Below are 27,876 nucleotides of genomic sequence, written 5' to 3'. Positions count from 1 at the left end.
TAGAGTCCTTGTTAAACTGTATAGTAACCAATTTAACTGGCAGGGAACACTTGACATGTAAAAAAAAAGTGTGATCTGAGGTTTACTTAGCACAAAGAAGTGAATTTTAAAGCAATGTAAACAGTCCTAGAAGCCAAAGAAGATAAATGTGATGTATGTTTCAAAGTTTAAACTATTTTATACCATAAACCTTGAAAGCGATAAAATTCTCTTGGCTGAAACCCTGCTTACACATGCACTGTAGAGAAAGGGGCTTCAACTGATATGATTTCAATTCCTTTGACTCTCTTCTTTCTTAAACACATGATCAGTAAATATTCATCACAAACATATACTTTATCATACACAGATTCTGGGAGGTCCAAGAAAAGCAAAGAGAAATAAAAGGTATTTCTTTTGCCTTTTTTATCATTGATTAGAATTTCTGAAAAGCAGAGGTCCTAGACGGAACACACAAGTAGAAGAAACCATGCAGGAAGCACGAGGTATTCTCCAATTTTCCATTTGCTCAAGTTGAAATTTTGGGAATCAACGTTGACTGCTCTCCATCTCACACTCCAGACCTGATCTGTCAGCACTGACTTCAAAATACATCCACTATTCGACCAAGTCTTATCAACTTTCACTGGTGGCATCCTGGACTAAGCCACCAAAAAGTCTCACCTGGATTATTGCTACTGTCTCCTAATTGATTTCCCTAGTTGCATTCTCACTTCCTTTAATTTATTCTTAATATGCTAGCCAAAACAATCCAGCTAAAACTCAAGTCAGATTATGTGATTCAGTCCACTGATTAAAAACCTCCTATGGCTTTTCATTTCAAAAAAGGAAACACCAAAGTCCTTTCATTGACCTACAAGACCCCACAAAATCTGCCAACTGGCTCCTTGCATTATCTGACTTCATCTTCTTCATGTTCTCTTCCTTTCCCTTTGCTCCAGCCACACTGGCCTTGAACCTTGAACACACCAGGTACACTCATGCCTCAGGATTTTTGTACTTGCCAATCCTCTGGATTTTTGTACTTGCTCTCCCCAGGTACCAGCATGACTCCTATCTTGTTTTCTTCAGGCCTTGCTCAAATATTACATGATCACTCAGCTTGGCAATTCCCTCCCTCTCTCAAAATTCCTTACCTTTCTCCCCTGCTTTAATCCTTCTCTTAGACTTACACTCATCTAACGTAAAAAATATTCTACTTAATCATTTTATTTTTCTCTCTCCACCAGAAATTAAGGTCCATCTAAGGCTAAAGGTTTTTGTTTCCTTAAGGCTTCCCTAGAACAGTACTTGGCACCAGAATAGTAGGTGCTTCGTAAGTATTTGTTGAATGAGTGAATGATAATTTCTACATCAGGCTGTCATAAACTGAAAATTTGGTTATCTTCACCAGAATTTTAGGTCAGTTCACAAGATGCAGCCCCTCTCACATATCAGTTACACGTGACAAGGGACACAAACAGAACTATCCCCACCACCTTAAATATATGCAAACCAATATGCACCCCAAGTCACGTTCACCAAGACAGACAGGATTCGCCAATATTTATGAACAAATCAATTTTTCTAAACAAGTGGAAGATTTTTAACGTTTAAATAAATGATTTGCATTCAGTCAGTGGAAGTTTAAGAGTTTCAAACGGCTTTGATTTCACAATTGAGAAAAGTCTTAGAAAATTATGCACGAACCCTAAAGAGAACCTGGAATACATTTGCTAGATTAAATAAATAAGATCCAAGAAGAAAAAGATAAAGGAGATTGGAATTAGAGTTGAAGAAGAGTAAGCTGAAAGTCGATTTACCGTTTATCATAAGACTGCAAGGAGATGTTAGGAAATGGCAGCCTCTACTAACTAATCTCTTAGAGTCACTCCTAGCTCTAATGAGCCCTCAGTGACAATTTTCTTGACAGTAGAAACAGTTCAACACTGGAAAAAATTTCTGCATAGAGATATAGAATCCCTTTACCTAAAGGTCTTTAAATGTAAAACAAATGCTCCCTTGAGATGATTTAGATACAACCAAGCTTGAAGTCAGAGGATAAAAACACTTTTAAGGTCATTTTGTTTTAGTCTCTATAAAATAGTCTTTTCCTCATTCCCTAACACTTGCCTTCTTAAAGTGGATTTTAAGTTTACTTCTACCAACTGGAGTTTTTGGGAATTCTGTTGTAGGACTCTCTTATCTAGAAAATGAAAGAGAGTTTCTATTTCTTTCAGCAGAAGTTCACAGTATTATTCTGCCTGCCAAGAAGGGCAGAGAATCAGGACTAATAAACATATTTTTGAATAGAAAAGGGGCCAGGTAATCACGTCGTTTAAATAGTTTCATGGGCCAGGCGCAGTGGCTCATGCCCGTAATCCCAGCACTTTGAGAGGCCGAGTGGGTGGATCATCTGAGGTAAGGAGTTTGTGACCAGCCTGGCCAACATGGTGAAACCCCGTCTCTGCTAAAAATACAAAATTAGTCGGGCATGGTGGCTCATGCCTGTAATCCCAGCTGCTTGAGAAGCTAAAGCAAGAGAATCGCTGGAACCCGGGAGGCAGAGGTTGCAGTGAGCTGAGATTGTGCCATTGCACTCCAGCCTGGGCACCAAGAGTGAAACTTCATCTAAAAATAAAATAAAATAAAATAAAATAAAATAAAATAAAATAAAATAAAATAAAATAAATAGTTACATGAATGCAACGGACATACTCTGACATCAAAAGAAGAGATAGGGTCTTGTATGTAGCATATCATCTTGGTTCTGTTACTGACTAGTCATCTTAGATTAACTTTTAGATTAAATTTTCTCTTCCAAAACAATAGACTTTTAAATAAAAAGTTTTACTTCCTGCTTCAAGGAAATCTCTTTGTGAGAAAGGGTAAGTCTTGTAAATCACAATGGAGGCCAGCATCTTATATTGGAAAGAATGCAAACTTGGACGTCACACTGACCTGAAAGTTCTGCCTTTGTCTCTTGTTATCCATGCAATTCAACTTCTCCCAGCCTTACTTTCCTTAATTGTAAGATGGGAGTATTGCTGGCTACAGTTTCAAGATTATGGGCAGAGTAAAGATTGTGTTTATAAATGGAATGCCACGTAGCCCAACAAATGGTGATTATTTTTGTTATTGTGGGAAGAGACTGTGTGGCCCTAAAGGTGTCAGAGACCTGGCAGGACCTTTTGTTCAAGAGGCAACTGCAAAGGCAGGCTGCTGACCCAGGATAAAAATAGGAGGGAGACTTGCCTTTGAAGTGGCATTAGCAGTGCACGCCTCCGAGGCTGCTGTGCCAACCCCTGCTGCCCTCCTGTCATCAGAACGCAGGCAGCTGGGCTGGCCAGAAACATTGCCACTGACCTCATCTCCCTGCTAGGTCTAAGTGGGCCAAAATATACACTTCTTGATTTTTTTTAAACCTTCTGTTATAAAAGAATAAAAATAACGATGCTCAGTTTAAGGTCGAGAAGACCAACATGAGGGAGGAATGTGTGCGTATACTTTTGTTGTCTCTTTCATCTTTGAAGCAATGATAATAACTAAAATGTATAAAACTTTTACTATGTACTAGCTACAGTTCTAAACACTGTATTTGTTACCTCAGTTAATCCTCTCAACAACCTTATAGCCTCCATTTTGAAAATAAGGAAAGTGAGGCATATAAATTAGGTAATTTACCCTAATATTACCCTAAATTAGGTAATTTTCCCTATACAAGCCAGTATGTGCTTGTATAGGGAAGCTGCAGAAGTAAAGCTATAGGTAATAAAATTTTATTTAAGTAATGTATGTTAAGGCGTTAACTCTGTTTACAGAAAAAACTACTATACCAGCAAGTTTTACCCTCTTACCTTTCTTTATTCTCAAAAAACAAGTATGTCACTCTACAAGTTAGAGCCTGTGAAAATACTTGTATTAATATAGACTGTGTTCTATTTAAGTAGCTGGGATTGCTGTTTTAATTTTTTATAATTCTTGGGGAACAGCCTTATTTAAGTTTCTTTTCATAAAAGTCTAGTTTAATTGGTTCAAATGTAAAAAATAAATCTGTTAAACACATTTCAAAATATTTTCTGAAGTTTTCTCTTTCCTCAAAAGATTTAAATAGTAAACGTCATTCATTTAGATTCCCATGGTAGAAAAAGTGAATAATATATATAAAAAGTTCAGATTTCATCAGTTTCTATGGAGAAAAAAAGTAATTTTCACAATAAACAAAGGATGTTGATCTTGTTTAAAATAAATAATCTTTTGACCTTGTGGGAGTTTTTTAGGGTTTTTGCTTTTTTTGAGACAGGGTCTTGCTCTACCACCCAGGCTAGAGAGCAGTGGGGCTATCATAGCTCATCAGCCTTAACCTCCCAGGCTCAAGACACCCTCTCACCTCAGCCTCTCAAATTGCTTGCAGTGAGCCACTGCACCCAGCATGTGGGAAGTTTTTGTAGAGAAAAATGTTGGTACCTGGCACATGGTAAGCACTTAATTTATTATGAGAGTCATGATTATCACTATAAAAAACATGTTTTATATTGTATTCAGTTATAATTATGTGACTGCTATTTGAAGTGGAGCTAAAAGCCCTTAAGAAAAATTATTTCCCAACTAAAATGCCTTTTGCTTTTTTAGAGGAAAATTTTATCAGTTATGACTTTAAAAACAAGGACTCTTAAGAAATGTGTGCATACCATGTAACAACCTTGATTTGGCTTTTGCACCATAACATTCCCCAAACTTTCCACTGATGTGTTTAGAAGCATCCTCTGTTCCAACTTCTAATTACATTAAAAATCTCTGACAATTCAAAGCTAGTTAATGGCAATGACGAAGACACATCAGCAACTATACAGTGTGTGACGACATAATTTCACAAAGATGTGGAGAATACAGGATGAGGAAAGTGACTGACTTGACCTTTGTAACTGTTTTTCTGTCCATTAGGTTTCTAAGCTTATTAAATGGAACCTTTGATTAATATCCTGGGCCCTGGGGAAACTGTTTAACCTACTGTTCTTTGAGACATGTAGGATTTACTCCCTATCATATTTATGTTTTCCTGGTCAAAAACATGACCCCAGGGTGAGGTTTAAAATTAGGAATCATAATCACTTGAACCCGGGAGGCGGAGGTTGGTTGCAGTGAGCCGAGATCACGCCACTGCACTCCAGCCTGGGCGACAGAGTGAGACTCCATCTTAAAAATAAAATAAATAAATAAAAATAAAATTAGGAATCATAAATCCAGCTCTTCATCAGGAAAGGCATCAACAGCTTGTTTTCTTAAGCACAGAGTAGAAAAAAATTATGTTCAATTCCCTTATCACATCTCTGGTCCAAATGGTAAGTTTTATTTAATGATATCTTTCCTGTTTGAGGGAATTTGCACAATAATTTCATGTATGTCATTTCATTTTAGAGACATGGAGATGCCACAAACTATGTGGGATTTTCAAATGTATGATTGTTTTGCTGGAGGAGAAACATGAGTTAAAGCGAAATATACAATGATGGTCATGATCATGTGCTTTTCAAATACAAATGGGAAACAGGAAAAATCTTTAATTGGAAGTATCCCAGTTACATTTCTTCAGAATAAGCAGCATTTACTTCCATTGAAAACACTAATTCCAGATATATTTGTAGTCTGTCATTAATCGTTGAAAGGATGTCTCGGGAGGTATTGTAACGCATCTCTACTTATTAAACATTTGAAATTAGAGACCAAATACTTAATTTTGCCCATGGCTTTAGCTGCTATTACAGCTAGTTTTTATTGGCATAGCTTTTTTCTTTTCTTTTTTTTTTTTGAGATGGAGTCTGGCTCTGTCGCCCAGGCTGGACTGCAGTAGTGCGATATGGACTCACTGCAACCTCCACTCCCGGGGTTCAAGCGATTCTCCTGCCTCACCCTCCCGAGCAGCTGGGATTACAGGCATGTGCCACCATGCCCAGCTAATTTTTGTGTTTTTAATAGAGGTGCGGTTTCGCCATGTTGACCAGACTGGTCTTAAACTCCTGACCTCAAGTGATCCACCCACCTCGGCTTCCCAAAGTGCTGGGATCATAGGCGTGAAAGACCACGCCTGGCCGGCATAGCGTTCTTAATGCATTCATGAAGCTGCAACGCATACTTGTCTAGAGATAACATTGCATGTTAATACTACAGCAAATTTTGCTATGTAGACCACACATTTATTAAAAGGATCTCATTCTTTAGTATTCTCCTGACTTCTCCCCATCCCAAAGTTTGCCTTCATTTTGATTGGATGTTAGGTATTTATTGACTATTACAATTGTTAAATAATTATTTTCACTTTTAGTATTGATTCATACAAATGCATTGATGAATTTACAAAAATATTATGAATTAACTCAAATACTACATCAACCCTCTTAACTGCTATGGATATATAATCTTAGCCTAAGATAAAAAGTCACTTCTGGAGATACTAAAATGGCTAGGCCCTCATCAATACACATTTGAGAGAAAGAGAGGAAGAGAGAGATCCTTCAATAGTATGTATGTCTAAATTCTTAAGCAATTATCCATTAAAAAAATAAAAAACCTGGCAGTAAGCCGAGATCACGTCACTGCACTCTAGCCTGGGTGACAGAGTGAGACTCTGTCTAAAAACAAAACAAAACAAAAAAAAAAAAAGAAAGAAAAAAAACAAACAACCAAACAAACAATAAAAAAATTACAATGAACAGATTAGTCATTCATTGACCACATGGCATCAAGCCTGTGCAGTGACCTAGGCTCCAGCATTAACCCATCATTTATAATATCCAGCTCTCCCATTAGTCTTTTCTCCTCCCACTGGTAAATGTACAAACATATATTTCACATCACAGAACTTCCAAACACGTCACTATCTTTTTTGCTTTAGAAATAAACTTTAGTGCCTCAAAGTTTTGAAAACAATGTGCTCCTTAGGATCAAAGCCGTCACCAAGTGGGCCTGCCTGTTTCTTTGTTCTGTACACTCTTGTAACATGTAAGCAACCTCTGACTGAGTTTGCATTTTGTTGACATACTACTCTATTTGCCAAGATTAATGTTAAAGTTAAACAAAAATATTGGGCTCTTTCCCTTTGAGGCATAAAGTGCATGAACTTCCTTTTTCTTTTGAAAATTTTATAATCATATTTATTTTCATTTTAAAAAGCTAATACGCATTCAAAGTGCTTCGAAATTTTCTTTTAGCCTAGATCCCAAAATAAGAATGTTTAGATTACTGGCAGATAGACTTAAGCTAGTTATTAGTAAGAACATTTTGGATTTGGAGATAACAGAGTCTAGGGCCCAACAGCCAAGGGAAGTCATACCATCCTTTTCCCCAGAGATAAGAAAAAACAGCCAAGGAAATTCAATCTCTTTTCTAGATGATAAAATTGTATCATTCTATTCTATTCCTAGAAATATTTATACTCATTCTTGATTAGAGGCAGGGGGTCAGATAAAAATCACATCTCAAGACCCCCTTTAGTCTTTTTTTTTTTTTTTTTTTTTTTAAAGAATATTCAAAGCAAATTGCAATGCAATGAGTTTTAGAATGGCTGCCTGTGAACGCTGAGAGGCAAGGAGGGTTTGCTGCCATCTCCTGGACGTTTGAAATAAAATCCCCAGGATGAGTGCTTCAGCGCCTGTTCCTTTTAGACAGGGCACTAAGACTGTGGAAGCAGGTGCAGTTTACAAGTCTGGCTGTCCCTGACTGGATAAACAGGAAAACTATTTTTGGGTTTTAAAGAATAAAGTTGACTTAAGTGGTTCGCATGTTAGAAAAGTGTTTTTCAAAGTGTAGTTCACAGCCCATTAGCATTAGAATCACCTAGGTTGAATGTTACAAAAACAAATTCCTAGGCCTCACCCAGACCTAGTAAATCAGAATCTCTAAGGTGGGGCTATCTCTAAGGTGGGGAAATCTTAATTTTACACCAGGAGCAAAAATTGGAAAGTTATATGTTGCAACACCATGAAGGGAATAGTTTGCTCATACTAAAGTGCTGTATATAAAGGAAATCATAATAGTCCATTCAATGTAAAACTAAAATTAAAAGTTCTAAGTAGTATATTTAACATTGCTCTTTATTTCAGTAATACCACCCACAATGAGTTGTGATATTTCAGTGAGTATTTCATAATGTAGAATTCAAAATCTAGCCCATATTGGACTTACGTGAAGAATTATGATCCGCACCACTTGATAAACAGTAATAAGTCATCCAACCACAACCAGCAGACTATGAGTGTGAATTAAAAAAACAAAAACAAAAACAAAACTCCTGACCGAAGATCTAATTGTGGAAGGATTGGAATGAAACCTTAAATTAGTACTTTATATTAGTTCAACCAATTCCTTAGAGATTCTTAGCTCTAGAAAATGGTTTTGTGAACATTTCTTTATCAGTGTTAGATATGCTAGGTGAAAAAAGAACTAACGGGTTTTTAGTGCAGAAAGAGATCTAGTTTTGCTTTATTTTCAAATGTAATTAAATGGCTCAAAAAGAGAGTAAAACTAAATCGATTTAATTGTTTTTGAAACAAAAGCTATTCTGGATTCAGATACAATGTTCAGAATCTCAGCTTGCTTTGATTTTTTATCTTCAAGATGAGTCTTGACTTCTGCTTCTGACTCAGAAGGATTCTAGAAGTACCAGAAAACCCACAAAAATTCCCTGGGTTTGAAAGGCAGCTGGAATATTAAGTTCCTCCCTATGTCAGTGGCTCAGCTTCTTAGAACTGTTTTTCATCACTTGCCCTGAGCTGGGAGTTTGCTCTGTTCAGGCCAAGGTTTCACTCTTTCTGTTTTTGGAAAGTGATCATGCTTCTCAGGCAAGAGGATCAATTACTCTAAAAAGGCCAGGTTGCTGACCCTTTGTCCTAGGACAGTGTGGAAAGGAGGGATAAGGACAGCTGTGAGCTGCGCCCTCCTAGGTCAGCCCAACTGTTGCAGGTCTGAAGTGGGGTAGTCTCAGGGATAGAGTTGCCAACTGCTCCACTTTCAGTGTAATAGGCCTATTTAAGCTTCAACTGTGCTACCAGGTTACTCAGGATACCAGCTATCCTGTTTAGAGAATATGTTTGGTTTACATACATTTCCCCAGAAGAGCTCTCTTCATATTGCTAAGTCTACTACATTCATTCTATTTAATATTGGTACTTTGAACTGAAACAGTGTCTTTATAGTAGAGGCTCAAAGATGATGTTAAGTTTATTTTATAAAAATATTGAACCAGTCTTTTTGAATCTGGTCTCATCTTTGTATACCACGAAAAGAATGCTAGCACAATAGATGAATGCAAAGCAGGAAAAAATGGACAAACAAGCTGAATACAGAGGAATGTAAACATATAAACTTCAGTAAGAAGAAAAAAGAGAAAAAACAAAGATCTCTCAATTAACAACTCCTGGGAATAGATTTCTTGTGTCAGTGTGAGATTGATAGCGACACTACTTCTACCTTTTCTATTTTAGTTGTGGGTCTCAAAGTGGGATTCATATTAACAGAGAACACAAAAGAACTTGTTTAATTGTGTTTTCCTCATTGGAAGTTTTTGAAATAGTAGCTATTGTTTATTGAGTGCCCCTTAGAATAATAACAATAGCTAACATGTGTTGAATACTTTCTCTGTGTCAGGCACTGCTTTATATACATAATGCATTTGTTTCATTTAACCTTCATAATGACTTGTGAAGTACACCTATTATTGTTTCCATTTCACTGCTGAGGTACTGAAGCACAGGGTGACTGAATCCTTTATCTAAAGTCTCCCAACCAGCAGGAGGCAGGCCTGGGACTCACAGGCAGGCAGTGTGGCCCTAGAGCCCACACCCTTAACCACTACAAATGTATTTCTTGTGGGCTCAAGGTTTACACGTCTTATCTCATCTAATAGTATGTGAAGTTCATTTAAGACATGATTACTTTTTGCTTTTCCTAAATTAAAAAAAAACATGTCTTCTTTTTAATTTAAAAAATTGGAAGGAATCTTAATCTCTGCATTATTGTTACTGAAATTTGAGGGTTTCTCTCATCACTATTCTATTCTTCCTTTATTTGCCAGGTATAAATTACCATAACTCTGGTAATATATGATGCTGGTTGGCTGGAAGCAGTAGGTGTTTGAGGCATTTGGTCTAGTGCATTGTGAGAATTTGTTCAATGGAAACCAGCAAAATGTTGAGCTTCCCTTCGCCATTATTGAGTTATAATAAGCAAATAGGCTGATGGAAATAAAAACTACAGCTTTTCCCCATGTACCCTGTTTAAAAATGTCTATCGCTTGGAGCTACCACACTCTAAGATGTTTCAGTATTTCTTACTTTGATTTAGAAGGTCCCAGCACTTTGGGAGGCCAAGACGGGTGGATCACGAGGTCAGGAGATGGAGACTATCCTGGCTACTACGGTGAAACTCCATCTCTACTAAAAAATACAAAAAAACTAGCCGGGCGAGGTGGCGGGCGCCTGTAGTCCCAGCTACTCGGGAGGCTGAGGCAGGAGAATGGCGTAAACCTGGGAGGCGGAGCTTGCAGTGAGCTGAGATCCCGCCACTGCACTCCAGCCTGGGCGACAGAGCGAGACTCCGTCTCAAAAATTAATAATAATAATAATAATAATAAAAAAAGAAGGTTTAGTGTAAACTTTGGAGTTATCTCTGAGACATGTAAAACTCATCACTTCTGATGAGCAGTTCCTTTTATCTGTGACCTGAGTCTTCTTGCAATTAAGGGAGATATTATAGCCTTGCGGTTAGAAGACGGCCATGGATTTTGACTGTTGGGTCCTGAGGTTTAGCCCTACCATGTTACACAAGTTCCTTAACTTTTCTTTACCTCAATTTCCTCATCTTAAAGTGGGATGATAATAGTACCTACATCATACTTTCATCATTTTGTGGTGACAAAAAAAAAGTGCTTAGAATGGTACCCAGCATATCATAAGCCCTCATAATTGTTACCTTATTAGTGGCTCTATGATTTTAAATTAAGGCAATAAAGCTCTGCAAATCTAATGAGTTTTTACAATTAACCTAGAAGCTCACATCTTCTTTTTTTGAAGTTGGTGTTGGGACTATTCAAAACCCATGTTTAGAATCTATTACACTAGTTCCTCAGGAGATGTTTTCAAAATAACAATGATATATAAAAGGAAAAGAAAAACGACTGGAAAAAATGTAAGGTTTAAAAGTGTCCTTGCTGGGAAGCCTTTGACAGAAATAACTGTTGAGAAATCTTCCACTGAGGAATCTTTGAGGCGGGAAGGGTTTGCTGCCTCATGCACTTGACTGCTAGCCTGACTGGGATTGGCACCGTGACACTCTAAGATTCCAGGGTAACTATTTTTCAGAGTGTAATCTGAAATACTGAAAACTTGTGACTCCCTCAGTAATATTCTGTTGAGAATTCTTCTTGTTGAAATGCCTTAAGTTATTATTGATTTAGTAGCAAGCCATGCTAGGTGCTGATTCACTACTTAATAAGAAAGTTCCCTGAATTACATTTAGTTAAAATGGCAGAAAGCCAAAGGGAGCACTTCCTTTTATGCAGAGACTTTGATTATGCTTTATTTTTAAAAATCACGTTCTTCCCCTTTACCAGCCGATGAACAACACCTATTTATTCTGAAAGAAGAAAATGAAAGAATTTTGAGAAGTCACACAACATTGCTGTCAATTTCATTTTTTTTTTAAACTAATAAAACAGATGCTTCTTTCTCAGAGATGGGTTTTCACTTTCAACATGCATCATAGCATCTGATTTTCTGAGCCATCTTGGGAAATGGAGTCTTTCCTAGTATCACTGAATGTGGTCAAAGCCATCTACGAAGCATAGACAGTAGGCTCTTGGTGAATCAGTTTGGGAAATTCACAATTAAGCAGTCTCAGGGAGTGAAATTCTGGGGTCTGATGAGACTGTGGAAACCACGTGGTACTGTAGGGAGAGCACAGGTTTTGATGCCAGACAAATATCTAAGTCTAACCCTAATCTACTGCTTATAAGCTTAGTGATTGTTGCACAAGTTGTTTAGCTTCTCTGAGCTTAGATACCTCATCTGTAAAATGGAAATAATATCTTCTTTTTCAGTGTAATACTGAAGAATAAATGAAATCACAGTGTAACTGGTTAAGAATTCAGGCTGCAGACTGAATCCAGGGGCCATTACTTAACATTGTATGATCTTTGGCAAGTTACTCAACCCCTTTGTGCCTCACAATCTCATCTGTAATCTGTAAAATGGGGATAATGTTCATACCTAGCTCATGAGGACTGCTGATTAAAAGCAGTAATCTGTGAAAGATACTCAGCACAAGTCAGGGCCCAAATTTTGTGCTCGGCTAATGTTAGCTATTATCAAAACTTATGTAAAATATTTAACACACTTCCTGCGTATAGCAGAAACTTAATACATTAACTCCTATCTTTCCCTCAGGACCCATGAGATTATCTGAATGACTGCTACAGCTTCTGTCCCCACCCATGTCATCCTAACTTGAACCAAAATGCTTCATTCTGGGTTCTTGCGTGGCCTTGATTATTGTGCCAAATAAAAGTATCAAAGATTATCTGACTTCTACCGTGTATCCTGAAGAAAAGACGAATCAAAACACTATGGCTTTTGTTATTTACTTCCAAGAAGAACATTTTTCTGTTTATTCTTAGAATGTGCATTTTTTTTTTCAACTCAGGGCCAAGTACAACCTTTTGGTTTTTAAAATTTTTTCAACTCTGGGCCAAGTACAATCTTTTGATTTAAAAAATTTTTTTCATGAACAAACCATCACTAGTTATTAAAGAGCCGAAGAAATAGGAGCTGTGAAAGCAGGATTTCTTCATGTTACCTTTGAATGTTGTTATTTTGAGTATTATCATTATCAGGTAGAGGAAGAAAGGTAGGCTGGGAAGTAGATCCTTATGATATCTTGACTACAGATCCCAGATTTACATTTCACCAGTCACAGAGCACATGCAATTTAGATAAACATGTCAAGAATGACATAAACAGAGGTAAACACGAGGAGCTTTACATGTGGAACCAAAAAATAAAAATTAGAAAAATTATTACCTATATTAACAAAAAATTGCTTAAACTCTAGGACTCTGTAGAAGTCTAGCTTTCTCTCCTGTATACTTGGGATGCACTTTATTGGCTGGCAAACCTTTGATAACATCAGAAGTCTGAGAAATGTCTGACAAGATTTGATATTTAAAATTAAATTTCTGTTTATTCAATTGCCATTGAGTAGTGCTGTGATTTCCAAGTGCCAGCTAGTTTGGTGTACAAATATACATACCACAGAAACATACAGTTTTTTTAAAAATTAAGAAACTGGCTGCACCTGACAACATCAAGAAAAAAGATAATTCTGATTCAAGGGCTTCTCCAGAAGATGGGGTTTCATTGGCATGACGCTCATAGGATGACCTGTTGTTTTTGTACTATTTTTTCTAGAACCATAGAGGGATGACAGTCACTGGTTTCTTAGAGCAATTTTGCCTGGTGTCTGGATCCTGTGGGAATTTATTAGCTTGCTCTGTGGCCCTTGACCAACCCTGGTGGGACATCTAGAGAAGAATTCAATTCTGCTTTTTCCCAGAATAATTGTTGACTAACTCAGCAGCACCAAAGTGTCACAGGCGTCTTTGTGTCCCCCAGAGTCCAATGATATGTGGAACCAAGACCAGCGAGGGTCATGTTTCTGGGAATACAGTGTTGGCTCTTAGAATTTATATATTTTTTCTCATGAACTTATAAAAATGTTTAAAAACAAACTCAACAACTCTGATGTTAAAAGGGAATGAGCACATGCCCCACGACTTCCCTCTAGAAGCATTTCAAGCATTTAGATTTTCAAAAACAATCATTTCTTTTTGATGACCATGACTTCAAATGCCATGCCTGCTGGGCCAGTGGTGACTCATCAAACAGCAACTGATTTCAATAACTCACCCTTAGAATGTGGGTGCTTGCAGGAGCCCTAGTTTATAACTGGATGAAATCATACGCAGCAAAGGGCCTTTATTTGATAGATTAAATCTAAACGCAGACACTAACAGCCATGTGTCTTCTGCTCTTAAGAGGGTTTACTGTGAAAGAGCCACACAGAGTGTTCGACATGCCACTCAGCAGTCAAATGACCTTCAAAGTTCTTTAACCTTGTAACTGCAAATAGGAAAATGGTCTCACATACGTTAGTCCACCCTCTTTCAATGTAGACCATGTGTTTTTACATCTCAGATGTGACTCATGCTGCCAGGCTAGAATTTAGGCTGTGTGATAATTCTCAGCTGTCCTACAATGCCTGCTTCTTGAAAGAAGTCGACACTTTCTAGAACAGCTAAATAACCTGGGCTTATTTTAAAGCATTATTTGTAACTCAGATTGGTTTTCCTATGGTTAAAATAAGTGCTTCTTGTGAAAATTAAATAAAACAGTCAATTCAAAGGCTTGATACACATTACCACTAACAATCATACTAAACATATTTTGAAGTACAAAGTTTGACATGCTTTAGAATGACAACCCAAATGTGTCTTATAAAACATGTTCCTAACGAGGTATGCTTTACACTACCAATGCAGAAACTGTGTATTTTTTCCTCTCTAAAAAACAGGATGTGTCAAAATGATAAATGTTGTAAGATTAAAGTGGCAATGCTCAGATTCCCACTCTTACCAGTTCTGGGATTCACTCTGCCCTCCTAGAAGACTGAGGGGAATATGCTGTACTTACATGTCCATGGAACCTTTCTTCCTCCTAGAATCCCAAGTGTTATGCAGATTCACTACAGCACAATATTCCGGTCAGGAAGAGAGGTTGACACATGATTAAGGGGAAACTTGTGGAAAGAGAAATGTTTAAGGTCCTGCAGAAAGTCAGTGACTGTGAAGACCTTGTTCGTTTATATTCTAGTGCCTGTATTTAAACCGTGCAGTGGATTTGGGATGCTATACATAAGGTACCTAACATAACATAGGAACTCAGTAAATGATTGTCACTCTTGAGCTGGCAATGAAAATCGACTTCGTGGATGCTCTGCCTAGAAATTATGCTAAGGACAAAGGAAGAAGCAAAGTCCTAAAAACCAAACAAAAACTGCCTGCCTACACCTCGTAACCAGCGGACCAACCAATCAAACTAATACCAACACAGCTAAGCCAATAACACTCAGATTGAAAATGTACCCCCTGGGAGGGAGGCTGATGTCTGGAGGTCTAACTCCCTTCTGTCACACTGACATCACTTCCTTGGCCCCAACCTGAAAGGTGGCACATACAGCCCCCTGGTGGGGAAATAGGGAAAGCAAATTCCTCTTACTCCAGGAAGCCGGTTAGTCCTTCTCCCTCCCACTTCCCATCTCCCTCAGAGTGAGGTCAGACCTTGTTGTGGATCTGGTTTTGGAGAACTTCCACCCTCTTCTATAAAGTGGGACTGTATGGTCCAAGATGAGACCTATGCTGCCAGTGCCCAGCTGAAGTTGTAGATGCTTTTACTGCATGCCTGACATGCCTCTTATAAGGTTTTGGGGAACTCCAAATAGTCCCAGGATGACCAGAAGACATAGTCATGTTATTTGCGTCTTTAGTTATCAACTCCAAATAATGGCTCTGCTAAGATTGCCACCTGTCCAACAGGAAATGGAAAGAAAACACTTCTCATTCCTGCATACCACACCACTAGACAACTGGAAATACTTCTGGGTCATTACCATCCTAGGAGACTTTTAAGCCGATGATCTCAAACTGACTACCTGTGTGTTCCATGTCTTTCCTCTAATTCATGCCGTTCTTTAAATGCTATGTTAAGAATGCAAAGCTATAAAAATGATCTTTTTTCCTGCTGCACCATAAGAAGCCTTTTTTGGTTGTTCTATTACAAAAGAATTCAAAATGCAAGCATTCAACAGATTTCCTTTGCAGGGAACAAGTAATACAAACAACTGTGTTATATAATGAATAGATTGCTTTTTTTCTTTATCCTGTATTAATCTTAATTGGTTTCCCAAAAAGGCAAATAAGAGACCAAGCTACAGCCTGTGGTTGTAACCTCTAGGTAAATTTCCGCCAAAAGCAATGAAAGATTTTCCAGAGAAAAAGCAGAAGAATCAGCCCCATTGTTCTGCAGCTGACTTAATTCTCCTCTTTATGTTTTAGAAATACCTAAAGATTACAGTTTTACAATGTATGGAGAAATAGATATGCTAACAACAATGAAATTGTTGTGGGAGCCATACAGAGAAATATCAGAGAAATTACTTAGATCAGAATAGCTCATACAAGGAAGATTTTTTTAAAATATGGACATTGAACAGATAAAGAAGACAGTAATATTTTAATAAGATAGTGAAAAATATAGCAGATTGACAGTGACAGCAGAAAAAGAACAGGAATACAGATATTTTCAGAGGATTAAAATGGTACTGTGTACCCTCAAATCAGGCAAGTTTTTCTGAGAGGTCTCTAAACATATCTCCTGCATAGAGCAGATGATTTTCCTTGGAGCTGTCATAAATGCTTTATAGTTCTCTACATTAATTCATGTCGAATATTTTCCATGGTTGGTCAGACTCAGACTTAAAATAGATCTGAGAAAGGTCTTCAGGTTTACTTTCAGTACCATTATTCACTTCATAGCCAGCTGGGTGACGACATGGTGTGTGGCCAATTGAAGTTTACAAGGTAACCTTGCCTGAATTATCCTGGTCCATCGAATACAAATAATAAAGTGAAGGTGAGAGAATAGAATTACAAGGAACATGGGAGAAGCAGTTGTCAAAAAGCAAAACGAACACAAGAAAAAAAATCTGTGAGATCACTCAGAAATGATGCTAATAATTGTGTGTTCTCACCCCTACAGTCTCCACACACACGGGGTTCCTCGTGCTTCACAATCAGCCCCTGTCGTCAGTCAGTAAACCTTCAGGTCCCAATCATGTGGTTTCTCCAGGTAAAACAACAGCCATGCACCTTATGTGCATCCTGCTTTTTACATGTTACTTCATTATCCTGTGTACTCTACCACTTGCCTCAGCTGAGGAAAACAAACTTATGCTTTCATGGGCAACTGGAGATCTAATCACTTAGTTCCTTAAGTAACCGGAGAGGGAGGGTGGGAATCCATCTTTAAAGATAATTATCCTTCTTTCCTTATCCCATTTACTTCATTATTATTATTATTATTATTATTACTATTATTGAGACAAGGTCTCACTATGTTGCCCAGGCTGGTCTCCAACTCCCGGCCTCAAGCAGTCCTCCTACCTCGGCCTCCTAAAGTGCTAGGATTCCAGGCACGAACCACCATGCCCGCCCCATTTACTTTAAATAAGTCTTCTGAAATGAGTTTATATATGTGAAAACATCTGGCAAAAAACCTAATACATAATAAGTGCTCAGTAATTATTAAGACCTTCTTTCTTACCCACTTCTTACTAAACTATATACATTCCAACAGCCCTCCGAGTACCTTCTCTGTGATATCAAACGGGTGGCTGAGATTGACAGACCAGAGCTGCTCCCTGTCCTCGATAGATTCTTTATTCCTTTAACACTAGTAATAGAGATAAGGCACTACCTAAAAGGGAAATCTCAGTCAATATAGGTTATACTTTCACTACATTTGAACCTTTCAGCATGGGAGCACAGCTGTTATGTTATGTAAAGGCTGATTCCTGATGTTTGATATCACTGATCACTGTCTTTCTTGTGGCTACAGCACAAATCCTAAGTATCCTGCTTACTTAATATAATGGTACATGTCTATTTTTGGGTGCTCCTGGATTTTTTAAGTGTGCAAAGAAGATAAATATATTTTAGGTCAATCTGAGTTGGATTTTTGACTCATTAAAAATATTATACTCCTTGGACCCAGAATAGGAGGTGACATATCTGAAATTAAGTAAGTTGAGGACTTTGCTAGGCATTCTCAGGGACTCAAGAAACACTGCAAACAATTCATTTCAAGCAAAGTGGACACTCAGCTTCAGCTACAAGATTACTCTTCCACAACAGATGGTTTCCACACCTGAATTGTGACACCACTTTTCTTGGCTGAGAACTTTGGCCTTGGTGCCACAAAATAAGATGATGAGGCTGATTCTTGCTTTGGCGAGGTGGGAACGCCCACAGGCACTGGGGATGCACTGACTGGTGAGGAGGCCTCTGCAAAGAAGGAAGGAGGAGAGGTATAGGCTGGTACCGAGTACACTGACGAAGCCTGCACATTCGTAGGTGAGGCAGCATTCACTGGCCGGGGAGGAAGAGCTTGCTTCATGGCCAGGGCTGAATTGACCTTGACTGATGACTTTTGGGGGAGGCCATCCTTTGCATCTGGAGGTTGGAAAGTAAACAAGGATGCATTGAGCTGATACGGTTGGTGCTTCATGACATCTAATGCATTAAGGGGTTTCTTCCCCTTTTTCTTGCCGGGTTTGGAGGCCTGTGCGGCTGATGGCTGAGACTTGAGAGCAGCCAGTGGGTAAGAGGGGGAGTGGATAGGATTATAGGCCACAGGAGGAGGTGCTCGGACATTGGAGGAGTACTTCCAACTGGCCGGGAGAGATGGAGTGGGAGACTGAGCTCGAGCAGCGTGGGCCTGCACCGTGTCTGAATCCACCACATACTTCTCCATTCTCGACTGCCTCTTGGCAAAGAGCTGAGCTCCTCTCCCGCTCATTCCTGGAAGCTCATTGGATGGTCCCACTGCACCAGGCTGAGCAGCATTGACTGCTGCTGTGGAAACTGTTGGTTTGGGTGTATAATTCTGACTGGCTACTGCTGCTTGTGGTCCTTTGAAGGGACCAGCCACAGTCAAAGAACTTGCAGGCCGGGCAGGAGGGTAAGAAGGCTGGGCTATTTTGATGGAGGAGACAACGGTGCCCTTTGATGGGTTGGATGTGGGGAAGGCAGGAGGTTGGGTGGGAGCCACTCCTGGAGACCAGACTGGGGAAACTGGAGTTACTGGTTGGGAGGATGAGGACTTGACGGCAGGTTTTGGAGCAACAGGAGGAGGGGTCTTTTGTTTGGCAGAGGAGCTCTGCATGAAATTACAAGCCTCTGCCCCCAAGCTGAGGTAGTCTTCTTCCGGTCCGGAATCACCTCCAGCTCCAGTGCCCCGTTTGCCTTCTGAATTTTGAAGCAGTGACAAGAGTTCAGGATTTGGGCTTACTTTGGGCTCTTTAAAAGTAAACATGGGTTTTGTCGTGCTTCTCCTTTTGGCCTCCTGCAATATTCCTGTTCTTTTTGCTGGCACTGAGATCCTCTCATCTCGGGAAGCTATTCGCTCAGATGAATCGTAAAAGGCTGGCTGGGACCAGGGGGCAGCCTGGGGCCATGGAGGGGGCTGTGCTGGGCCAGCAATTGGACTTGATACCCCTCTGGAGAAGGCGTCAGGGGGTGGAGTGACTGCAGAGTAAGGTGGAGGTGCAGGAAAGTCAGCAATGGGACTCGTCATGTTTCGGGTTGGCGAGAAAGGGGTGGCTGGCTGATTCACAGACCCTGGGAAGGGTTTGGCCGTTCTATTCATGGGGGCCATCCTCTGGATGTTTGCTGTCTCAGATGCCCCACTGAAGCCATTCTGTTGAGGAACATGGCCAAGACCATGACTCACCTCGATGTAGCTTTTGCTCACAGAGCTCTGCGTTCTCACCGACTCTTCCTCCCTTCTTTGGTAAGAAGTCATAGTTCTCAGGCCATCCGTCTGGGCAGCACCTTGTTCTCTGCTTGGCGTTCCACCTACCTTGTCCTCTTCTTTTTGGGCTGTGATCTGATCCATTCTCTCCCTCCTCTTGGCAAACATGAGGGCTCCCTTGCCTGTGGTGTCTGGTAACATCTCCATCTTGTCCCCTCTGCTCAGTTTCTTTTCAATGTTCACCAGTCCAGAATCCCAGTCAAAGTTCACAACTTGTGTGTTGTCGTCAACGTCAGACAATAACTCTTCATCCACCTCTGATTCGCTTGCACCAAGAAATGCTACTTCACATGTATCCTCCTTGTCACCTTCTTCCTCCTCGTCCGCCTCTCGTTCAAGCTCGCCAGTACCGTAGCTAACTAGGGTGTATTTCCTGGCCCTCCGACGTCGCTTCTTAAACATCAACACCCCCTTGGAGTTGGGGTTGGGAGCATCTGTTAGAAGAAGGGCAATGCTTTTGCATTTAGATTTTGCTTCCTTCACTTGTTTTTCTGACAGGCTTTCACTCCTCCTGAGCCCTAGGGAGAGTAAAAAAAAAAAAAAAAAAAAATTATATTGAGCTGATGAGTTCAAGGAAGACACCACAGCAACTCAGAAATGAACTCTCCTGGGGGAAAATAAATATGTATAAAATTGTCATTGAGTACTGAATTTTGAAGGAATCCAACACATTTCTTTTTCTTATTTCTCTTATTTCCTTCTACAATAATATACTGTTCTATTTGTTTACATAAAAACATTTTATATATGCTGATTAGAATATATGTTTCACACATTTGTTTCTCTAGAGATCCTTCCACTTTAATAATAAAAACTGGTTAGTAAATGCCAATTAATAGGATAAAATTAGAATTAAGAAGGACATAAAGACAAAATATTTTCTGAAAAACAAGATGAGATATATCTCATACTTCCATATTTTAAAATAAAGTGTCAATATAAAACTGTTTCCAGGAATCTTAAAAAGGAAGGAGTGTCCCACGAAGATGTTTCAAAATTTTCTAAATGTTTTAATGTAATGAATTTAGCTATTTAGGTTTTCTTCTTTCTCTTTTTTCTTTTTTTACTCTGACAACTGCCCCAAATCTTTCCATTCACAGCTACTGGATTAATACAAATTTGAAACACTGAATTAATCGTTGAAGGTACTGAATCAATAATTAGTTAAAATTCAAAATATGACATTATTGTAAATACATATAAGAAGCTCTAGCTACAAAGTTTTCTAGACAGATTTGTTGGTAAATGTATTGCTATTTTGGAAATACAATATTACTTTCCTTGCAGCAAGAATGAATCTTGGAGAAATTTAAAAATTGACTTGTGACCCACTTAACTGTGTAAAAACTGATGCAGAAATCAAGTCATTTAAAACAAGAATATGATGGTTATAAAATAAAAATATTTAAAATTTTCTTTCATTATTACTATTATAAAAAATAAATTGGTGGCAAATTAATTTATAGCAACTAAACATATAGCATCTATCATTTATAATTTATAATTACATCATGTTTTCAATGATAATGAGTATGAGTCCCCTAAATTTTTTAATTCCTCAAAATAGTTAAGTGGAAAATTAAGAAAAATTTTTTGACTATTTTATGATTGAAAATTAGCTCTTTTTGTCACAGACTTAACGGTTAAGTTTTAAAAAATAAAATATAATCCAAGGACATAATTTTATAATATGATTACAGGCATTTACTGGTGATCAAATTTTCTAGAGAAAAAATAGTTGAAACTGAGGTTATTACTAAATATAATTCCTTTTTTGACTAGTGTTATACAACTTATTAAACTGACAGTCACAGTTGCACAGTTGCTGCTAACTTCACTGCCAACATGTAAGGTATGTGAATGGTGTCTCAATACTCTTGTTTAATATGCTATAAATGTGAAGATGGCCTACAGATGCTTAAAGTATAAGGAATGATTAACAACACTTGCCAATAAAGCTACAAATGGTTATGCTAAAAATATGCTTTGAAAGGAATAACAATAGGTTAGAAGACTTAAGATTCTACTTTGAATAACTGAATTCATTGCCATTGTGTATCATATATACAGTCAAGTGCCTTTGCCTGTCAGCCTTTACATCCTCAAATAAAATTCCAAAATTAGTAAAAAAAAAAAAAAAGAAAGAAAGAAAGAAATAAAACAACAGAAATCCTAACACCTAACTGCAATTCTTATCCCTATTCTTCTTTCTGTCTTCTCTCCCCTGGGTAAAACAAAATGCCATACAAAGCACTGAATTTAAATATATTTTATGTTTGGAGACATTTAAATACCTCCACATGGCCCTGGAGACTGACTTCTGCGTCTAGAAGGTAGATGAAGTCTAATGAAGACTTACAAAACGGAGAGGATCATGTAACTCCTCATATACATATGTCCTTGTCTGTCAAACTCACTTCTGCAAGCATCATCAAGCTGCACAATGATTTTTTTCAAAACGAGGATCTGCTTTTGATATCAGTGGTAGAGCTTTTATTTTAAAGACACCTCTCAGTAGCAGACTCAACAGTTTCTGACATTAAACTGAGTTCACATGACTTCAAGTGCTTTCTTATGCTATTTTAACATGAAATATTTCAACTTTCTGAAACAAAATGAATAGGCACATTGACAATATTATTTTCTTTAACAGTTCCTGTGCCATTGGGGATAAAAATAAATTCATGAAAAATGTTTAAATCTATATGAAGTTCAGACTTATTGCTTCCCATTTAGAAACTGGTATTCTCCACAATTTCACATTTGTGATTTTGTGCATTAATTAAATATTTCTTTAAGCCAATGAGAAACAAGAAAAATCTTGCTGAAAAACTCATGCAAGCAAAGAAGCAGCAAAATGCCCCCAACTCCCAAGCTCCTTCTGACAGCCCAGGCAGAACTTACGTGCATGCCGCGCTCGGTGCTTGTGAGGTCTGCTGTGATCCTTTTCCGAGCGTGGATCTTCTCCCTGCTCTGTGCCTTCTGATGAGACGGCAAAGGATACCAGAGAAGGAGGTGCTTCTGACTGCCCTCCTTCCACTGGAGAATCCACACACCCCTTTCCTGCCTGAAGCCTGCACCCTTCTGTCTTCTGCCTGTCAGAGCAGTCGAGGATCACTTCCACCCGGGGCAGTCTCGCATCTCCTGCTTCACTTTCCTGGATCACTCTCAACTCTCTGCCACTGGAGATCTGGATTATCTTGCTGGACCTCAGGAAAGGGTCTGCTTTCTCATTAGTGGGGATCGAATTTATGTGGACAATCTTGTCATGTGACAAGTTAGGGTCTGGGTCAGGAGACTTAGATTTTTCAGGTCCCGGGAGAGCCACTACAGGGCCACTAGCTCCCTTATGTCTCTCCTGTGAAAGGGACAGTTGCAGCTCAACCACAGGGCCAGGCTGTTCGGCTTCTATCTTCTCCCTTAAGATCAGCTCTTCTGTCACGCGTCCTCTTTGGGAGTCAGGCATTTGGGGAGCCCTCTGGTAGCTCAGGCCTGTTTCTTCTTTCAAGCTCCCTGCACAATCGGGACCACTTCTTTGATTCTCAGCTAGGGGAACTTCAGTCTTGACAGGGGCGAGGAAGAACTGTGTGCACTGGGTCTTTGTGGCTGGTCGAATCTGCAGGGTGGTACTTTCCACATGACCCCCATGTGTGAGATGCTCGAGGTTTTTGTTTTCATTTTCAGATATCAAAGCCTCATTTATTCCACTGGATGGTCTGCACACAGAAAAATCATTCCAGACACTTAAATCAGACTATGTTACATCTGCCAAAGAACTTCCTGACACTTTTGTGATGTCTAATACATGATATAGTCAAAATATTTTCTTCTAAATGTCAATTGCAACATATTTGAAAACAGAAGGTGGCAACATGTTCATATTATTACTTAAAGAGATACCAAATAAACTTTTTTAAAAGCACAACAAAACGCTTACACAAGATTATGAAACCTGAATCCATCCTAAATTCAGCTTTTATTTGTAAAAAAAACAAAAAAAACCAAAAAAAACAAAAAAACAAAAAAACACAAAAAACATGGATCCCCTTTATCTGTAAGTACTTGGAATCTGGGTATCTCCAATAATGAGTTTGCTAGAATGTGACAAAACATTTCAATGTCTTTTTGACTAAGTTTTAGTCTAGACATTATGAAGTCAGATACACATATCCAGCACCTTCAGATCAATCTTAACTTACAGATAACTCAAGAAGGCCTTTTTGAGGCTGTGCTTTCTTGAAAGGAATGAAATAGAAGCTGTTTTTTAAGCCCCAGTGAGCATGTGTTTTGTAATAAGTGGACCCAGCCCAGTACTCTTGTGTAAAGAGAAATCCTTTCCATGCTGCAATGAATCATTAAGTCATGGAGTATTTATAATCTGAAATGTCTCCCTTTCTTCTATTTGAACCTGTTTCTTGGAGCATTTTCTTTTTAGGATATCTGAAGTGAAACTGTTCCTTTATCTTTCAGCTAAGGAGCCTAGAGCTGTACACCACATTTCTTTGATTTGATCTTCCCAGTTGTTTGTGCAAATTTGGGTTTGTGAGAAGAAGCCATGTCAGTTTAAGAGTTAAATAACTTCTTTCTGAAACTCTGATTTCAACTGTAAATGTTTTTAGAAATATTATTCACAGAACAGCTGTAGGAAATGCCTTCAATTTTTGTATTCGTATTTTTTTTTTAATTTTAGAAGCAGCATAATTATCTTTGCCCCTTTCCTCCTTCCTTAAAAGATTGTTATGACTAATGCAGGGAACATCAGTTGAAGGGCATGAGCTTCTACTTGTATTCTACTCAAAGGAATTTACCTTAGAATTTATGTGGTAGTGCAATTTCAGACCAATGCTCAAAATACTTACTCCTAACTTTGCTTTCAACTGCATTTGGCAAAACGAAACTAAGCCAAATACAAACAAACTAACAGTTAAACAAAATGCACCTTTCTCTATATGCAAGTAATTGGAAAAGCTTCCTGGTAATACAGTATTTATACAATATTATCATAGAGTATTTAAAAAGCATGATGTTAGCCAATTAGATCATTATTATATAGAAAATGTTCAATACACTGTTAAACTGAATTTGAGGGTACCAAAAGTTCAGAGAGTTTTAATTTAGGAAGACCTTGGGATGGAAATAGATTAAATCACTTTGAATTATGTTAGCAATCAATTGTGAAGCTGAGAAGAGAATAGTTTCAATTCATGCCAGCCTTGTAGACTGGAATACAGACAAATGGCCAGATAAATATTAACATTTATCAGCAGCTGAAGTAAAATATATAGACATGAGTAAATATCATAAAAGCATGAGGGAGTAAAGCTTTATGCCTTAAAACAATCATTTCCCATCAGTCTACATACGTACTCATCAAGTCCACAATTTATGTGTCATAATTATAGAATTTAAAAAATCTTATTTGAATAACATTTAAGATAATAGAGACGGAATACTAAAGGAATTATTTTAAAAGAGTCTTACCTAGCTATCTCTGGGCAATAGTTCAGGAAAAGTAAAAACACTTGTCCTCCACTGATAGATGATAGTGATATGAGTGAGAGAAATATTTATTGCAGGAAACAATATTCAGATATTTAAAATAGTGGTAGTGGCGGTGATAATAATAATTGCTTTTGACTTCATTTTCAATTGCGATTCCACTTTGAATCCTACCAACTAGTTACTTATTTTGTAAATTTTTTATTTTATAAATGTAATTGTGTATTAGCAAATTATATATTTTATAAACTTATTTTCTCTTCGTAATATGAAGGAAGGATTCTCAGGCCTTAAACACTGGGTTTGATGGGTAAATATTTAGATTATAAGAATAATACTAGATTTCCATTGTTGTCTCAAGATTTTGGCCATAGTGAGTTCATTTTTATCCCAGAAGAGAATCATACTGAATGATCAGCAGAGGGGGAACTGTATGTAGTGCTTCTGCAGAGTTGAGGAAAAACCTGGAGGACTTTGAGGTTCATCTTGAGATATCCTCTGACATCTTCCTAAAAGCTGCTCTCCAGGAAGTCAAAGCTTTCCTTTCTGGATTCATTATAATGCAATAGTCAGGGCTTCTGTTGCAAAATCAGTATGGACTGTACTGTGATTTGTACACCATAAAAATGGCAATGCTGTAGGTTTTTTTTTTTGTTATTGTCCTCATTGTTTTCTTTTGTTTTTATATTTGAAGGTTTCTTTTATATTGTTATACAACTACGTGGGGATAGTGGTATTTGAAGAGATTGAATTTCCAAATGACTTGTGTTGGTAGTGCAAAAACCTTGTTCTAATCATTTGCTTTTGTCCATCCCCAAATACTGGTTTTACTGGAGAAATCTGGCTGCTTGTAAGTTTTTGTTGTCGTTTCTCTTTTCTGTTTCTTAGTCATCCTCTTTTAACAAAAAAATTGTACTTTTTAACGGTCTAATATTTAAACATTTTAAATTCATCTGTCCATCTGATAATTACAATTGAGTGATTCTGATCCATCACAAAATCTTGATCTATCAAAGAAATATTAAGTTATGCTCAATATACTGAGCTTTGTAAGGAAGGAGGCTAAAATACCTAAGATTTTCAACAAAGTGCTTGAAACAAGGATTTTCAACTTAATTCTCAATTAACCAGAAAGTTTGGTTGAATAGAATTGACTATTTTTCAAACACAGTGGTGTTTCTGTTTAACTGTACTAACCTTGTACAAAGCACCCCTAATTTCTCCATAAATGACAAATTATATATGTAGTAAAAGCTATAATCATTCCCATGTAGCTTCAAGATAAAATACATATTCCAGCAAATCCATTGTACCTTTTGATGAGCATTTGGAGAGAGTCTGTTATGCTTTCCATGAGTTTGATGACTTCAGGGTAGGTGAGATCTGCACAAGGGTTGCCATTGATGGAAACCACTTCATCTCCCTCACAGAGCCCAGACTCGGAGGCTTTGCTCTGATTTCGAATCTGAGTGGAGTAGAAAAGGAGACATAGCAGAATGATATAATTTGTAAAAAGCAAGCCACCATCTCTGAGAAACAAGTCTGTCAATTATAACACCAGCCCTGATTTTTAATTCACCTGTTAACCTGTAAGACCATTTGAACACTTCTTACCACACTATGAACACACACACAGACACACACTTTATCATGTATTAACATTTACCATAATATCAACATTTAATTCATGGCATTGTAAGCAAACAGGAAAAAAGAAAGTAAATCAATGTAAAGAAACCAGACAGAATAAAAGAAATAAAAAATAGAGCAGAATGACAAAAGATGTTCAACACTTACATTGATGACATTAAAAATAATTATTCAGGTCAGGCATGGTGGCTCACGCCTGTAATCCCAGCACTTTGGGAAGCCAAGGTGGGTGGATCATGATGGCAGGAGTTTGAGACCAGCCTGGCCAACATGGTGAAACCCCGTCTCTACTAAAAAGTACAAAAATTAGCTGGGCATGGTGGCATGCACCTGTAGTCCCAGCTACTCAGGAGGCTGAGGCAGGAGAATTGCATGAACCCAGGAGGTGGAGGTTGCAGTGAGTCAAGATTGCACCATTGCACTCTAAACTAGGCAACAAAGCAAGACTCCATCTCAAAAATAAAATAAAATAAAATAAAATAAAATAAAATAAAATAATTCAGGCCAGGCACAGTGGCTGACACCTATAATCCCAGCACTTTGGGAGGCTGAGGCAGGTGAATCTCGAGTTCAGCAGTTTGAGACCAGTCTGTTTAACATGGCAAGACCCTGTCCCTACAAAAAAAAAAAAAAAAAATTACAAATAATGCAAAAATTAGCCAGCTTGGTGGTGCATGCCTGTGATCCTAGCCAGGAGGCTGAAGTGGGAGAACTGCTCGAGCCAGGAGGTAGAGGTTGCAGTGAGCCCAGATCACGCCACTGCACTCCAGTCTGGAGGACCCTGTCTTAAAACATAATTTTTCACTCCAGTGAGAAAGTGATCTCCTGCATTAAAATAAATTTTAAAATCCTTCCCATTGCCAAAGTGAATGAAATGCCATGACTATAAGAAGGACGTATAGGACAGGGCAACTTGTTTGAGGAGAGAGCTGTACAGCTAAATGGACTGATAAAAACCATCCCAGTATAGATGGTGGGGCACCAGGGAGCCTGGATATTAGGGAGTATGTCAAAGAGAGAAATGCTTCATTGAAATCAGCTACTCCAGGCATGG

At 38.2% G+C, this 27,876-nt stretch overlaps 1 protein-coding gene across 3 annotated transcripts in view; it reads right to left on the bottom strand.

The window, feature by feature from the left end:
• Window positions 1-27,876, bottom strand: part of SYNPO2 (synaptopodin 2) — a 172,375-nt gene that overhangs the window by 8,710 nt on the left and 135,789 nt on the right. The window contains exons 2-5 of one of the 3 annotated variants that reach the window (XM_025385070.1): window positions 26,486-26,637; window positions 22,578-23,389; window positions 18,010-20,191; window positions 11,529-12,937 (exon numbers count right to left, since the gene is read on the bottom strand). In XM_025385070.1, coding sequence (XP_025240855.1) covers window positions 12,859-12,937; window positions 18,010-20,191; window positions 22,578-23,389; window positions 26,486-26,637 — 3,225 coding nt within the window. In that variant the 3' untranslated portion in view covers window positions 11,529-12,858. Of the gene's footprint in view, window positions 1-11,528; window positions 12,938-18,008; window positions 20,192-22,577; window positions 23,390-26,485; window positions 26,638-27,876 lie in introns of those variants that run through there. The other 2 variants (XM_025385069.1, XM_025385071.1) reach the window with 2 other exon arrangements.

The sequence above is a fragment of the Theropithecus gelada genome, chromosome 5 (assembly GCF_003255815.1).
Source record: "Theropithecus gelada isolate Dixy chromosome 5, Tgel_1.0, whole genome shotgun sequence".
NCBI classification, from domain to species: domain Eukaryota; kingdom Metazoa; phylum Chordata; class Mammalia; order Primates; family Cercopithecidae; genus Theropithecus; species Theropithecus gelada.
Note: the sequence above shows the minus strand (reverse complement) of the source record. Positions and strands in the feature narration are given on the sequence as shown.